The sequence below is a fragment of the Stegodyphus dumicola genome, chromosome 2 (genome assembly GCF_044657685.1).
Source record: "Stegodyphus dumicola isolate Sdum_Otavi_A_Nest chromosome 2, ASM4465768v1".
NCBI classification, from domain to species: Eukaryota; Metazoa; Arthropoda; class Arachnida; order Araneae; family Eresidae; genus Stegodyphus; species Stegodyphus dumicola.
This window is the reverse complement of record NC_140769.1, coordinates 164,869,860-164,888,029: the sequence shown is the minus strand read 5'-3', so window position 1 is coordinate 164,888,029 and position 18,170 is coordinate 164,869,860. Positions and strand designations below refer to the sequence as shown.

The 18,170-nt window shown below is 29.8% G+C and overlaps 1 protein-coding gene across 1 annotated transcript in view; it reads right to left on the bottom strand.

Moving 5' to 3' along the window:
* The window catches only part of LOC118201141 (dnaJ homolog subfamily C member 17), a 69,218-nt gene that overhangs the window by 8,661 nt on the left and 42,387 nt on the right, over positions 1-18,170 (bottom strand). Inside the window, exons 5-9 of the mRNA XM_085811406.1 lie at positions 13,325-13,395; positions 12,622-12,706; positions 6,279-6,319; positions 963-1,040; positions 784-861 (exon numbers count right to left, since the gene is read on the bottom strand). Coding sequence (XP_085667532.1) covers positions 784-861; positions 963-1,040; positions 6,279-6,319; positions 12,622-12,706; positions 13,325-13,395 — 353 coding nt within the window. The remainder of the gene's footprint in view (positions 1-783; positions 862-962; positions 1,041-6,278; positions 6,320-12,621; positions 12,707-13,324; positions 13,396-18,170) is intronic.

Below are 18,170 nucleotides of genomic sequence, written 5' to 3'. Positions count from 1 at the left end.
GACTATTAATTTGAAGAACCTTGGAACTTAACCAGCACAAATAAGTAACACATTGACTGAGGTAATTCAATTAGTTATTGATTCCATGTTGCAAAAGAGAAAACATATAAAATAATGTATGCATTTATCCTGAATTCATTCTAATGCTATCTCTTTTAAGAAAGCTTATAAAAGTCACCGAAATAGCTTCTGATTAATACTTTTTAAAATAAATATGAACTAAACCCATGCAGGTTTAATGCATCTAGAATCATCACACATTTTTTTTTTTTTTTTTTTTTATGTTTATTCTTAATTTCAGAGTAACAGTATTTATAACAATGCATATGTGAAAAAACAACACATTAATAATTGCAGTTAAATAATAAATAAATAACTGAATACCAAATTTTCAAACATCTTTTTATCAGAAAGCAGTTTCTATTAACTGAAGCACACACTTTTGATGAGTAGCATATCCCAAAAATTCAAAATTCTTATGTGGCATCAAGGAAATAATAATATTATTTTATACGATAGATAAATTTATTTATGCTTAAAAACTTTAAAAATATAATTTTTTTTTTTTTTTTTTTTTTGGAATTAGAAACTATAGTGCGGAACAAGTAACACATTTTTTGGAAGTGTATTTATACAGAGTAAAACATTTTAGTACAGAAAACAATATATTTAAAAACTGTTACTTGTATTATATAAATAGCACATCACTGTAGATGAAAAACTGAAGTTGAATCCTAAATTCCCTGATAAAACTTAATATATATTAGTAGTTCCATTACTTACAGCTGCTTCAGGTGTTGAAAATTCTATAACTGCACTTCCTTTTTTCTTCTTTGAGACAAAACATGTCACATAACCATACTAGAAAAATAGTTTTAACTAATTAACATTATAAATTCCTGTAGCAAAACTATATTCCGAAGCACAAAGTAAATATTACAATGGCCATATCATTAGGTTACCTTCCTAAATATATTCAGTAGAGAAGATTCATCATACACATCATTATGTTCATCATTCTTATGGCTTTTCCATTTAACCTGATGTAAGAGAGAAAAATTAAGTAAAAAATTATACGAGGTACATGTAAAATTATCTTAAAATGTTTAATAAAAAATAAAATTTTAACACACAGAATGTAATCAGTCAACTATTTTGTTGTTTTGTACTTTTATGAAACAGCACTAGAATATAAAGCAGGGAAAAAGATGTGATTCAAATAAATTTCAAAAAAATTAACACATTCTGCAGGCTATATAAAATGTGTGAGACTCTGGCTAAGACTGAATTGCTATATCCATCTTAGCTGGAAATAGCAAATTATTTTTGGTACCTTTTCAAGGGCAATTCACAAAATTCTAAAAGAAAAAAAATTATCCCTTTTTAAAACATAAAAAATCTTACATTTACTGAAAATAACTGTACTATATGTACGATATGAAGTGTGACAAAATTGTGTACTAGTAAGAAAAAGTTTTCTGGTAATGGTTAATCAGGTTTCCTTCTAGAAGAAAAATATATCAGCAAATCAGAAATATTAAAATAATTAGTTAACTTTAATTGAGTGCAACTGTGTTCATAAGTTTTATCTGTCACTGAGAATAAAAATTTACAGAAGATAGAAATCGTTATTTTACACTTTTACAACAAAAAATCCAAAACACAAACAATTCTCTAAGCAGATTCTTTTACATAATTCTACATTCATACATTCATGTTTTTTAAATTTAATGTTATTCTACTAACCTAAGATCACCACTTAGCATTCATGTTATTAGGAAGCCCCCCATTTCATTAAATTAAAAGAAATTTTAACAGGTAAATTCATACTTATTGTTTAACACACAAGTAGTGTTCATTCAGAACTCCAAATCAGTATGTAAAATCAAACCTAATTTCAGGCATTTGTCACTGACTAACCCTTTGCGCTTGAGGCGCTTTTCTGTCGGGTGAACCAACAACTCGAGAGTAATCAGCCATTCCCGCTTATATCATGAGTTCCTTATTGTTAACTTAAAATAATTTTAGACATAATAAAACACTTTAAACTCGTATATTTTAACATTATACATATTTTTTTAACTTAATGAAACATATGTATTAAACATACGTTCTAAAATTTTGCTTTGTATGATATTTTACAAAACAATCTCGAATATGCATCCTTGGCTTTTTGGGGCATGTCAAAGTAGTATACAGTTTTTCGCCTTTGGGAGCAAACCTTGCAATCTTTTTTCTGCCCCATCAAAATAATATGCAGCTTCCAATTTAGTCGGATCGCTTCAGAAATGCTGTGTGAAGTAGGAGCTGTGCTGGGTTGTTTTTGTCGAAAGTCTCCTCTCAGTTGATCCACTAAAGTTTTCAAATATTGTAGGTGACTAAGCAGCCATTCGTTTCTCTGTTTCTTTACTTATTTATAAAGAATGTATGAATTGATGGAGCAGATCTCCAAACCCCCAAAAAATAGTTTTCGCCACCATTTTACGGATTTTCTTAAAAAACAATATGTTGAAGCCAGTTGGTCAGCTCGATGAACACCGCTCATAAATTTGACGTAATTTACAATAACATTGGGCTTTTTTATAAAGACTTCAATACCGCCTCGTAGAGTTCTTCTTACAGGAGTTATTCCTGCATTATTCCAAGTAGTCAAAGCCGTCACAATCCTTTTGTCCTTCCACGCAAGAACCAAAATATTATCTTTACGATATGCACATGTGGTTCGATACTCAAGTTTTGGCTTTCTATTTGTCATGATCATCCCAGTTAAGTGACACTTTTATTTGCGCAATTCTCCTGCCAATATGTAAGTCGTATAATAACGGTCCGTGAACATGTGGTGTCCCTGAACACCGGGAATTTTATCCTGTATCATTTTGTATAGATGTAGTGGTTTTTTTGGTTGATACCGGTAGATCGGGTCTTATCAAAGTCTCTGTTGTTAGAGATCCATAATACGGCAGAAAAGCACAAATGAAGCCGGTATTTGAATTTGCGAGCGTATAAACCCGAATACCCCATTTTGTAGGTTTCATTGGAATGTATGTAATGAATGATATGCAGCATTTGAATTTGACAGTCGACTCATCCGCACAAATCTGCTCTCCGGGTACAAAATAATTCAAGAACCTTTCATTTATATATTCGAGGAAATCAGATACTAACTGCAAACAGGTTCTAGGGCTTGTGTTTTCTGAGGGTATTGTCTTGAGGTGAAGTCTCCAAAATATTTTACAAAATCGGTCTCTCGTAAACGTGTCTGAGTAAAATGGAATATAACTAGTATCATTTTTCGACCAGTATTCTTGTATGTTTGCCAGTGGCATTGTCCCCATATTTATGATTTTCCAATAAACGCCCAAAATTCGGTAACTGTTACATCGTATCATGATCGCCATATAGAACGGGATGATAAGGTCTTCCCTTCCACCTTTCCTGCAGCGTTATTGTTAGTTTCCTGCACTATGTCAGTAACTAATTCCTCGGTGAAAAATAATTTGAAAAAATCTATTGGTTCTTTTATGTGTGCAAATACGTGCGGTCCTACTTGTCTTTCACCAGATACAAATGGTATTCTTCTGGGGATTTCTGAGGATTCTGTGCACACTGTCCATTCTGAAGGTTCAGTCTCTTCTGTACAATCACTTTGGCTTCCAGATTCACTATCGATTATTCGTCTTCTTGCTCCTTTAGCGTCGTCACTATCTTTATCACTTCCATCTTCGTTCTCATGGGCAAGCTGTCTATGTAGTGATGTAATTTCGTTCGTTATTGCTGAAAAATTAAACTTATCTTCGCTAGAAGTAACTTCTTCGTCGTGTTCTATACTTATTGGGCTCAGTAACTTTGAAAGAAATACTGCGATCGGCAAGAAGGTTGAGTTCGAACTGATGTCGAAGACAGAGTCCTACCTGCGTTCGCAAGTATTCTTGAGATAAGACATTTAATCACATAAGCATTGCAAAGACAACCTTTATTTGAGATAAGACATCCTTATAGCTATTCAGACACCTCGTAATATGATCTACAAAAGGCCAAGTATATCTCTTAAGCGATATTCCTTAGGTCAAACACAAATAAACACATTGATTCGAATGGTGCCTCTCAGGCACCGCTCGAGTTATCGCAACACATGCAGTGGTGCCCGAGAGGCACCGCTCGAACGCAAAGGGTTAAACTTAAGTTCATGATAATCTAAGTGATGCCATCATAACAAGATATGCTTCTCATGCTGATATTCAGTTTAATTTAGTCAACAAATGGCTAAATTCCATGGAAAATCAGCAGTCTATTCTTAGTGGCCAAAGAGATTGGCTGCATATGCTTTTCATATTTTTTTCCATATTCATTCAGATCATAGAGAGATTCTAAGTTATTGTAAAAAGGATAACATTCTAATGAAATAATAGTTTCAAGAATTAAAAACTTAGAAATTCAAGAAAGGGGTGTAGAGATTTGTGGACTATTACTGAATTTTCAAGCTTCTTTGACAAATATCAGTAAAGGAAACTACCTGAAGAAATGACTAATAAATTGTGATTATTTATAAATAAGCTGCATCCACTTTCAAGGTGAAAATAAAGCATATGAATTCAGTACCTTGAAGCAAAATTAGTAGCATAATGCAGAAGCCATAGTTTCACAGATAGCAACTACTGCACACATTTAATGCCATTTTAATTATGAAATTAGAGCAAATAATTTTCCAAATTTCCTGAGAAATATTTTTAAGGATTTTCAGAACTGTATGACTGCTGAAACTATTTTTAAAAACTACAAATACAGTCAAAATAACTACTCTTATATTCTACAGCAGTAGAAATATACAGATGAACAAAGTGAGCTCAAAGGAATGAAATTATTAAATCTAAAATATGGTATGCAATGAATATTTGCCTAATTACCTATTTTAAAAGAATGGAATCTAATGCATGTGGTTGGTAAGGATTTAAAACAAAGCTTCAGGTTCTTAGATAAAACACAGCAAATCATAATCTATCTATATATATAAAAGGAAGAGTCTGTCTGTGTCTTTCGTTCGTATTGCGCGTAAGCTAATAGATCAGGGCTACGAAATTTGGTACATAGGTGCATCTAGGCAAGAGCCAGTGCACTTCAGAGCAATTTTTTCCAAAATTCGAATGAGTTTTTTTTTTTTTTTTTTTAGTTTATGTTTTTTGATAAAATTGCATCAAAAGGATAAACAGCACACAGCCATTGTTGCTGAAATATCACTGTTGTTGATATCAGCACTGTTGCCACTTGGAAAAATGAAGGCAACAATTCTGTGCAATTTTTAAATTTAATGTTTCTGTTGGATGCTGGATGTTTGTCAAGAGAAGCCAACAGGAAGTTGGTTTATTTATTTACTAGGATAATTAATATTTTAAGGAATATTGCTTATTTCATTGTAATTTTTTATATGTAATATATTTTTATTGAAATATGTGTTTATTCACTCTTTCTTTCTTTTCTTTTTTTTTCTTTTTCTTTTTTTTTTTTTTTTGATAAAGTTGTTCTGCAGAGTAAAATGCTATGCAGTTTTTAAATTTAATGTTTGGAGTTCCCCTTAGGCATTTTTCCAGTACATTTAAAAGCCAGACAAAGGCTGACTGCATAGCAGTTAATATTATTAAGCAAGATTAAGATATTAAGCAAGAAGCAGTATGGAAATAACCTAATTCACGGTTTTATTACTAATTTTATGTCAGGGATATTTAAAAACTCTTATATAGTGTTTTTTTTCTTATGTTATAAAATATTTTTTTATTCCAGTACTTTTCTTTAATATTAAGTTACAAATACTTTAAATAATAATATTCATACCTGGATACTCATTTGGAAAAGTATATCTTCATTCTTTCTGGTGATATTATATATAATCAAGATTTTAGAATTACAGTTTTCATATACTTCTACTTTCAGTGCTTGCATTTTGAGAAATTATTCAAAATACTGTTATAAAAAAATGAAAGTCATGCTATGATTGTAATAATGAAAGCTATCCACGTTTTAAATAATCAATTTGTTCTCATTTAGGTGCATACAGTTGCTGGATAAGTCACTTTCAGTTTTGTTTAAATATTTGTGTTGCAGTTCATCTTGCACATTTTTTAAATATGTTAGTTGCCATTGGTAAAAAAGAATAATTTAAGGCCCTGCACACAAAAATCCATTATTAAATTATTACTTGAATCTAATCACAACCATATATATATATGCTTTGTGAAACTTGGGGGATTGGGGGAACTAACATAGTATAATAATGGGTAACATACCTTAAGTCTTGGTGCACCATCACTTTCTGATTTATTTAGACCTAAAAAATAATCAATATTGCTACATTAATATAACTATTTTTTGCAAATTAAATTACACTTCATTTAAAATTATTAAAAATATCTTATTATTGAGATTATACATATGCTTGATTCTGATCTTCAAACAAAACACGAGGAAACAATTACTCAGGAAGCATTTCATACATCAAAAAGAAGTTAATTTCACCTAGGAATAAAGTCTCATCTATAATAATACTTTTTATTGACAATTGATGATGCATAGGATCATTCATTTATTTTTGATATTATGAAAATATATAGTTCTTCAGAAAAACAATCTTTGGACCTCTTAATACTGTTTTGCTACAAGTGCTATTTTATACCATGAATGATTTTGTGCTATAAATAAAATACGTTTCCAGCAATCTCTAAAAGTTCTACAGTAAAATTTTTAATTCTCTCTCTTTACTTAATTACTTTCTCTGCACTGTCGTCCCCCCAAAAAACTGTTTATGGTATTTTGTAGCAATATACAGGTTGCAAGGTTTCCTCTGTCTCTTCCCCCTCTCCCAAATTTTCTTTATGTCACGATTCCCTCCTTTTTTTAAAGATATATTTTTAACTCTTTTTATTTACAATATTTTACGCTAAAAAGATATTCAGAAACAAATTCCAGAAGTTTTAAAATTGAAATTCTTTTTTAAATATAATTTTATTGTTGAGTATAAAGATTTAGTTTTAGGAGTTGACAATGGCAGCTATTATTTTTATTCATGAAGAGAAGGAAATTATTTGTGTGATATTTTACATTAAAAAATTTTTTTTAAATGGAAAACTCTTTTTTGAGGTGTTAAACTACTGTCTAACGTTTCCAGATTGCAAGTTCTACTTATTAATATTTTAAGAATATCATAATAATATAAATATCCTAATTTACTTTGTAAAAAGCAATCTAAATGATATCTGTTAATGCTCTAATACAATTTTATAAATCACATTCACAGTATAACTCTAACAGAAATACTGTTAGAATCCTGAAGGACCACTAATAAAAGATAAGTCTTTTATTTTTTTTCTGATATTCCTATTTTCATATTTTGAGGTATGCTAAACTTTGAAAAATAGAGTATAAAAGAATTTGGGACAAAATCACTAATATCCAGATATTTTAACTGCTTATTTTTAGAATATCTAATATGATGAGTGATGTGTTATGTTAATATACTAACAAATTACTTCTACGGTACAATATCCTTAAAATTTTTAGATTAATGACAAAATCGTAACAATAAAATATTTGAAATTTATGCTTTTAATGAAGGGAGTAATTTTTATAAGAGTGATGACTAATTCAAAAGTACTGATGTATTACATACTAACAGAATACTATATGAACATCAATTTTAATAGTGAAATAAAAACACCTCACGACTGTTCCACCAGATACACAATCTACCTTTCACAAGAATAGGAAGAAAGTTGAATTTCTGTTTCATTTCCATCGAATGTTAGTACTTTTATTATCAAGTTCCAATGGTAGGAAGATGACTTCCTATTTCATTTTCATCAAATGTTAGTAACTTGACAACTTTAGTATTTCCAAATCCATTCTGAAAGACAAAGACAAATCTATTCTAAAAGATAAACACTATGTCCTGAAGACTTACAAAACTTTATACATCCCCTCTTATTTCATTATTTGTATATGTATTTTAAACACTTTCATTATTTGTATATGTGTCTGATGTTTACTCAGTTCTTCACAAAAAAACAGCAGTAAATAATAATATTAATAAAGATAATATAGAATCATTTAAAGAAAATATAATATGATGGCCAAACTATCATTATGCTAGTCTTTAGATTATTAAATAAAATTATCTACAAGGTGCAATGAAGTTTTTAAAAGTCACCAAACAATTGTTAAGTAGAAAGGCATTGGCTCTTTTCTTATTTACTGGTCACACATTTCTGCAGTTAATTGGAAATTAAAATTAGGATTAACAAATTTAGAAACATAAATTAACTTTATAAAAGTTTCAGAAACAGCAGAAGGAACTACAAAAGCGTCACTGCTTATTAAAATATTTTATTTAAGCAATGGGTAATATATCACTATTCCTATTTTTCTAAAACACTGCAGATAAAATCTTGTTTTTGGTGTGATTATTACTGGAGATGTGTTTTAAGTTGTAATAATAAATAACCCTCTTTTTATTATTTTTTAATTTAGAAAAATATAACAATGATTGTTTTCAATATAAAACTTCATTACTTACAACTATGCATATCATGGAAGAATAGATAGTGTAGAGTAATAGTACGAAATTAAACTAACTGCAGTAAAAACTTTTGCTTACTTAAACTAGGAAGTTAACAAATCCACTTAGAAGATCATAATTACAAGCGCAGTCACAAGGAAATATGGAATTTCATACACAAAATATAATACAGTCAAAAGTCGTTAATCCGGACTCGTCAGGACTTCGGCGATTCCGGATTATCGATTTTTCCAGATTATAGATCATCAGTTTAAATCTCGTAAGATGGCATGCAGAAATTCTAAAATTAAAAATATGAAACCGTAATTTATGAAATAAAGAACAATTATGATCTAAAGGGTATCAAAATTTCCAAAAAGAAAAAGCTTAATATTTATTTGTTTACTTAAATAAACATTTCTTTCAATGTAAGTTGTTTAAGTTTTGCTTCGTTTCATGTGATAATGCTTTCTCTTTAATTCTATTAAACAGACATAATTTCTTGTTCAGTTACCAAGTTCCGCTGTTCAAGTCCTATAATTGCTGTGTCAAGAACACCGACTAATTTGTCAATCGAAATTTTTTCGTTTTCAATAACCTCTGTCACTTTTCTTCGCTATTGGAAGCGAATTATAATGATGAGGAACTTGTTTTAAATCATATCAAAGACGGAGCATATCGAGATGAAATACAGTCAAAAGTCGTTAATTCGGACACCCATAATCCGGACCTCAAAGCTAAAAACTTTCTGCGCATGCGCCGCGTTGGCACATGCGCACAGACGTTTTACGCGTGCGCGTAAGACCTTGACTACTGCGCATATGCGTGTGCACAAGTGCAGAATACGTTTTCGCCTGCGTGTTTAATGTATAACGGATGGTGTAAGCTAAAATTATCTAATTATCTATTTCAGTTAATGTTAATGATTGCATTGTTCCTTAATCTTCGAATTGGATCCCGCTTATTATTTTTTGCAGACTGTAAGAGCAATTTTATAAAAGTAAACTTGAACTTTCGATTATGTCAAATAGAATTTCCGATGATGGAACTTCCAAAGGATCTACAAAACGAAAGTATGTTTCGATGTCCAACAAACAAAAAGTGGAATTGCTTCAAAAAATGGATAAAGACATGAAGAATGTGACAGAGAGGTTAGTGAAAACGAAAAAATTTCGATTGAGAAGTTAGTCGGTATTCTCGGCACAGCAATTAACGGGACTTGAACAGCGGAACTTTGTAACTGAACAAGAAATTATGTCTTGTTATAGAATTAAAGAGAAAGTATGATCACATAAAACGAAGCAACTTAAACAACTTACATTGAAAGAAATGTTTAATAAATTAAACAAATAAATATTAAGCTTTTTTTTTTTTTGTAAATTTTGATACCCTTTAGATCCTAATTGTTCTTTATTTCATAAATTACGGTTTCATATTTTTAATTTTAGAATTTCTGCATGCCATATTACGAGATTTAAACTGATGATCTATAATCCGGAATCGCCGAAGTCCTGACGAGTCCGGATTAACGACTTTTGACTGTACTACATTTGGTAAGGAATTATAAGCCAAATAAAATAAAAACATCTGCGCTGAAGATAAGGATAGTACTGACAGATCAACTTCCAATTCATTACGCACCCGCCACGGCGTCCCCCCGCCGAGCAGCGTGAAATTGATAAACAGATTTCGGATTTCAAAACATACTTTCGCTTTAGATCCTTTACATATAAACAAATATATATCGGAAATTCTATTTGATATAATCGAAAGTTTAAGCTTACTTTTATAAAATTGCTCTTACAGTCTGCAAAAAATAATAAGCCGGATCCAATTCGAAACTTAAGGAACAACACAATCATCAACATTAACTGAAATAGATAATTAGATAATTTTAGCTTATACATCCATTATACATAAAACGTGCGCGAAAACGTATTCTGCACTTGCGCACACTCATATGCGCAGTCGTAAAAGGTCTTACGCGCACGCGTAAAGCCTATGCGCATGTGTCAAAGCGGCGCATGCGCAGAAAGTTTTTAGTTTTGAGGTCCGGATTATAGATCATTCCGAATTATGGGTGTCCGAATTAACGACTTTTGACTGTAGTTGCTAAATAGTTGACTCTCAGAAGCTGAATTTATATGATCTGATGAAAATGAAATCAAACCCATATTTTTCCTTAAAATTGGAGGTGCTGTATAAAAATTTAAGAATGATACTTTCATTTTAAGACTTTGTAAAAAGCATATAATTAAAAGGTTGAAAAAATTTAGATTAGAATGGATACACTAATTTCCACATGAAAATTCTTATTAGATTTTGTAAAAAAAAAAAAAAAAAAAAATTTAGAAATACTTCCATTGATGTTTATAGCAATGACTATTTATCATATACAAAAGTTTTCATGCATAATGGAAATTTCAAACACTGAAAAAGAAGACATCAATGCTGTTTCTAAGTTAGGCCATCTGAAGATTTTGACTGCAGATTGGACTAATTAAATAATATAAAATACAAACTGTAGTTTTTAATATAAACAGACATATCAAATGCTTATTGAATAACATGGGAAACTATAATTCATGCAATTTTGAACAAAATATTTATTTGAATAAATATTTGTTTTGAACAAGTTAAACAAAAGATCAAGGAAAGACACATATTTTATGATACAAAGTATCAAAAGTACACCTAATTCTTATATTGTCACAGTAATGGATATGGGGTTTAAAATATGAATCAGAAATCAAATGCATGTCCAGGGTTATTTCCCTTCCTTAAAAAGTGTTTTCAGAATTTGAAAATGAAGATAATTTACTTTTGGCTCAGATGGTGAAAATAATATTATTTACACATTACTTAATATTTGTGGTGAGCAATTATTAGAATTATGCAAGAATACTGACCTTTTGTAACTGGCACTAACTACATGGATGATTACATTAACCTCACAAATCCATAACAATGCATATTTTTGACATAATAATAATAATAAAAATTATCCTCCACTCGGCCTATTTATAAGATTTATTACCATATGACTATTTTCTGTTCCCTAAAATGAAAATGGTAAGGAAGAAAAAGCCTTCTGTTTAATATTGTATGACTCTTATTTTAGTGCAGTGTTTAATAACTCTTCAAATGGCCAGGAGTTTGGCCTCAACACCCTAAACTTCCCCAAAAGGCAATATTATTTTCTTGATTGAGTAAATGGTGTTTTCTTGATCTTAAAAAATCTTATAAATTTAAAATGAGCCTCCTACTTTTTACATTGACTCTTTCCCCCCCCCCACTATGTTTACTATCTTAATTGTCTAAAAACATTTCAAGATGAATTTAAAGGTGTCATGACAATTATTTTTGAACACACACACCACATACATATATATGGCTTGGCTACTTGGTAAATTATGGTTACATTTTATTAATTTTGGGTATTTTATTTAGCCATACGAGATGCAATAAATATGATTACCCTTTTCTTGTATTTGTTGTTATTTCAAGAGAAAATGTGCTAACAATTCATGGCATGGCTTTAACAGAAAAGCACCTTATTTTCATGATGATTTTTCACCCACAAGTTTTTGCTGTCACAACATTTCATAAAAAAAAATTATGCTAATATATTTTTACCTAGAACTTAACCCTAACATATTGCATACATTTGCATTGTCTCTTTCTCCTTATGTTGTACTTTTCCATCCTCAAGATAGAAAGAGAGATATAACATGTTTATTGCTGCAATCAAATCTGCAGTATAAACGACTGCTATGCTTTCTTACAATATTGTAACTATTGAAAATAAAATATTTTAGAAATTTAATTTTTAATTTTACAATGGCAATGATAAAAGTATATTATTTTTTATATTGCATTTTTGAAAACTGAAGAGGAGAACATAAATACTTTAAACTTTATTTAAATAATTTATAAGTCCTTCTAATTATTATATTTTTCACTAATGATCCCTAAAATTTTACATTTTGCAAAGAAAACCCTAAATATACAAAAAGCACATAAATAATCAATAAAACAGAAAAATATTAAAATGTATTTTAAAAATGAACATTACAAACCATCTTTTTCTTTTTCTATTTGTTGTCGAAGAAGTTCTTGTTCTTTTTCCAATTGTCTTGAACCTTCTCTTCGCAGTCTTTCAATCTAAGGAAAAACGGTAATTAGAGTTTTTCATAACTGATTCCTTAAAACTACTAATTCCTGTTAAATCGTTTCAATTAATCTTTTCTTTTCAATGTTCCAACATAAGATATTAACAGGCATTTTCTTTGGATTAAAGTAATAAAGGAAGTCATCAGTTTTAACAGTGACAAGCAATTAAATGTTAAGTTTTGGCAATATTTTATTGCCAAATTATATAGCAAATGCAAACTAAGTAATAAGAGTTGTGAAATTATTTATTTATTTTTAAAATTCAAAATAATAACAATTTTCAGTTTACTATGAAATGAAGATGAAAGTATGGCATTCTCCCAAGAAACAACTATTTTGTCTTCCTCCTGAATTTGCAAAAACAAACATGAATACACTTTTTTTTTTAAAAAATTAATTTTGTATGTTTGGAAATAAATAAAAGCAAGTTTTTCTTTTAAACTTCACTTTTATTACAATTTCATGATTTTAAACCACTCTTTTTTTGTTTTTCTTTTGGGTATGGTGCCTAAACTTGATAGCATTTTTTCCCTAGCAATTGGTTGGAAGTAAAACCAACACCTACTAAAATTTGATTAATAACATAAAAGCCTATGCATTGAAAAATACCTCTTTTTGAAGTTTCTGTGCTGCGTCTATATCCCTAAATTCTTGAGAAGACTTTTCCCTTGCTTCTAAATCTAAAATGAGAATTTCAATGAATATAACTGAATTGGTTAATACAAAGTAATATTTAGAGACAATTCTATTTATTTCATAACTCATTTACAAATCAAATCAAGAACAGATATTGACTTCAAATGAAAAGGACATTATATTGTGCAAATAAATTACCTTTATTGGTGTTATTTTAATATATTTACAATTTGAATAACTGAGTTCTCATATCATTTAAAGAAAAAGTTCATATCAGAATATCACATTACAATTATGGCAAAGTAAAGAGTATATTATCTATGTTACACATATTATAATCAAATTACTACATTTACCATTACAGAATATTTACAGCAGATTTTTTTTACGTTATACATAAAGCATTTAAAAATGAACATATAAATTATAAACATAATTCAGTGAAATACAATAGATGTAGTTTTCCCTTTAATTCTTGTACTCTGTCGTACCAATAGCTGCAATAGACATATAGGTAAATAAGTTCTCTGTTTTAGCAAAGTACATAACAGTCATCTGCCTGAGATGGATGATTTTATTGAAGACTTTCAAGGGAAATAGCATTAATTTATGTTCTAGATGAGAAAAAGGATGAAAATATACATGTAGCTTTTCTGTTCAGTTATCAAAAACCGAACCAATGTAAATATCAGTGTTCAGAAGTTTATTCATATGATCATTGGTAACCAAGTGCATGATGTTGATTCAATAAATGCTTCTTACAAAATTCTTGGCTAGCAGACTGTTACAAAAGATTATGGCAGGCAACTACATGCTGATGGGGTCTAGGTATGCTGTTTAATGTACAAAATAGGCCCATAAAATCTGTTAGCTCTAGAGTCCTTTAATTTCATTGGTGGAAGGAGAACGATGGATGAGATCTTCAGATACTACCCTCTGAGACATTTCAGTTAAAACTGGGATATTCTTTGATTGCTGTAGATGGTAGATTATATACTATTTATAACACAGACTTAGTAAAGTAAAAGCTGAGTTATTCAGAAAACTTGGGAGAATGCTGGACGTGTGAAAATTCCAGATAGTTGAGTGGATAAAAAAGTGCAGTTAAAAGTAGAAAAGCCAGGTGAATGAAATAAGAAATTTTGGTACTCATGTAATATCCCATCAATCGTGAAAGTTGGGAGAGATCCCACCAACCTTTGTCAATTGTTTCTGCAGAATTCTGAAGGAATCTAAAGTTGTGCCAACATTCACATGGAATTCTGAAGGAACTGATGCCTCTTTATTTAATAAACAGTCAATATTTGACTCATTTTATTTTGGCACTTCATAAAAATACTTTCATCAGATATTTTCATCTCTTTGATATCTGGTAAATAATCAGAGTTCAATGCCGAGTTTCTGTGATTCTCTGACTTTTTAAAGAAAAAAGAGAGATTGCTGTGTACATGGAGTGAAAAACATCATTAAAAAATGACAGTAGGACTTTTGCAAAAAATGTCAGTAAAAAAACTGCCAACTTTTACACCATCAGTAATTTTTTACTTTCTCAACAGTAAAAAACTGCCAAATCGCACTGCAGTCGCTGCATTAATGTGTATTTTTTTTTTCTTCTTCTTCTAAAAATATTTCTTCCACAGTTGCTTTTTGCTGTTGTTCCTAATGATGTTATACTTCATTTTTACTGAGCTAATTTTTATGGTCCACCAATAAATTTTTCCTGTCTTCATCATTTGCTGCCAGGTTTAATTGAGAGTTAAGCAATGGAAAATGTTAAAGTGATATTTTCAATAGTAACTGAAGTTTTGTTATGTGGCATAGGTTACCTTAAAGTACTTTTGAAAATCATGCATTACCAAAATCGAGTGTTCATAACTGAAGATACTGTTCATCATCTGATTTACTTTTTGTACATGAACTAAATTGTTTAAGAAGTAAGGTGTTCATGATCCCAGTTTCCAGTGTATATAATAATAATATAAGTCATAATATCATGAATATAAGAACTTGAAGGGTTGCAAAATTTTTTTTTCATTGCACTTAAGAGTCTGTAATAAATGGATCTGCTACATTGGTATTTGACTGGGGAAAAAAAAAAAAAAGAAAAAAAGTAAATGCTTCTCTTTAAGATTACCTTTCCTTTGGCAATAGCTAAATAAAAAGCAACTTTATCAATCAAAACAAAAATTTTACTCCATGATTTAAAAACAAAAAATGCCAATCACAGTAAAAAAAATTAAACAAATTACAGTCAAAAGTTGTTAATCTGGACTCGTGGGGACTTCGGCCATTCCGGAATATCGATTTTTCCGGATTATAGATCATCAGTTTAAATCTGGTAAGATGGCATGCAGAAATTATAAAATTAAAAATATGAAACCATAATTTATGAAATAAAGATCAATTATGATCTAAAAAGTATCAAAATTTACAAAAAAAAAAAAAAAAAAAAAAAAAAAAAAAAAAAAGAGCTTAATATTTATTTGTTTACTTTATTAAACATTTCTTTCAATGTAAGTTGTTTAAGTTGCTTTGTTTTATGTGATAATACTTTCTCTTTAATTCTATAAACAGACATAATTTCTTGTTTAGTTATAGAGTTCCGCTGTTCAAGTCCTATAATTGCTGTGTCGAGAATACCGATTGATTTGTCAATCAAAATTTTTTCATTTTCAATAACTTCTGTGTCACTTTCTTCACTATCGGAAGCAAATTATAATGACGAGGAATTTGATTTAAATCATATCAAAGACAGAATACATCGAGATGAAATACTACATTTAGTAAGGAATTATAAGCCAAATAAAATGAAAACATCTGCCCTGAGGATAAGGATAGTGCTGACAGATCAACTTTGACAATCAATTCATTGCGCGCCACGGCTTCCCTCCCCCCACCGCAGAGCAGCGTGAAATTGATAAACAGATTTCGGAATGGTTAGGCCATTTTTTGCAGCAATTCCACTTTTGTTTAATGGACTTCGAAACATACTTTCGCTTTGTAGATCCTTTACATATTAGTAAATATATATCGGAAATTCTATTTGATATAATCGAAAGTTCAAGCTTACTTTTATAAAATTGCTCTAACAGTCTGCAAAAAATAATAAGCCGGATCCAATTCGAAGATTAAGGAACAACGCAATCTGCAACATTAACTGAATTAGATAATTTTAGCTTAGGTTATACCATCCGTTACACATTAAAGCGCACACGCATATTCGCAGCCGTAAAGGTCTTACGCGCATGCGCCAACGTGACGCATGAGCAGAAAGTTTGTAGCTTTGAGGTCCGGATTACAGATCATTCCGGATTATGGGTGTCCAAATTAACGACTTTTGACTGTAAAAAAATTATTAACCTGATCAAAACTAACTATAGTTACTGTAAATAATTATTATGGTACCACAGGAAATATTCTTTGATATAGACATTTTTTTGTAACTTTTCATACTGCTTTTAAGAAAAATTAATAAATATACCAAACAACTTCGAATTTAAGACGCACTTTTTATTCAAATTTTCAAAGATATAAGGTTAGGGTTCAGTTTAAATTCAAAGCAAATAAACATCTTACTTCTGCCCAAGGTAATAGTATATCTGAAGATTCTCAATAAATTAAGTAGCTTAGTACTTATATTACTACTTATTTAAATAAACAAAAATGTTTCTTATTTTTCAACACCTACTATAAAACTATTTTTATTTTTGGTACTCTGTGATTATTCACGCACACCTCCTGAAAAATCGACAATTCTTGGCAACTGTTTTTTCGGCTACCTAACATGTGAAAAATGAAACTAAAAATGTAAAATATGTGATTTAAGTTTATATAATGAAACACTGAAAATTACATAAAAAAGAAAACTAATTAACTAAATTAAAAACACAACGAAGATACATAATAAAATACTTAACCCTTTGATGGTCATGAACAAGCTCAGCTTGCATTCTAGTTATGCACTGCAGTGGGCACACATGGACAAGACTGCACTACAAATTTATGACTGACAGATATTGTACATATTTGGTAAGAAAGAAATATTTCTATAATATAATGATTTAATCTTGCAACTGCCAAAGGCATAACTTTCTTTTTAGCCAGTTCTTCCCCTGTTCACAGCAATGTTTTAACTTAAAAATAATCAGAAAATTGCACAAATGAACTTCACAGAATGTGCATACATATACTGTCTATTACAAAATCTCATATTTCTGAAAAAATGCAAAACTTCTCCTTTTATTAGCATGGAAGCTCTATAGTGACATTACAATTTGTTACAAGAAAGAAAAAACTCAATAAGCTAATCACAACAAGCAGACAGCACAAGCATGACCTTCAAATTTCATTTAATGCACAACCATTAGTGAATTGCCAGATAAATACATACCTGTAAAATTTTGCATTGAATACTTTGGTGACATAGCACTTTGCCTGGTGATTCTTGTTAGGGCTGGGCAGATAACCAGAGAATACCATATTTTAAAATTTTTTTTCCTAATTCTCCAATTCAAAAATTTTAACTGAGCTAAAATTTGAGGGTTCTTTTTTTCAGTATGTTTTTCTGATTTTAAAATTCCATTGCAGCTTAAATTAGAAGAAATATGGCATTAATCATTTTTACTTAGTGATAGCAAGTAATAAGATTACAGAAAAGAATTAACATATTTAAATGCTTAAACTATGAATTTCGAATCTAATAAATTCAGTAATTAAATTTTAATCATAATAAATTATACGAATAATTTGCTTTGTTAAAATATAAATTTTAATTGTTGAATTATTTTAATATGCCAAAAGTATTTTAAAGATCAATCAT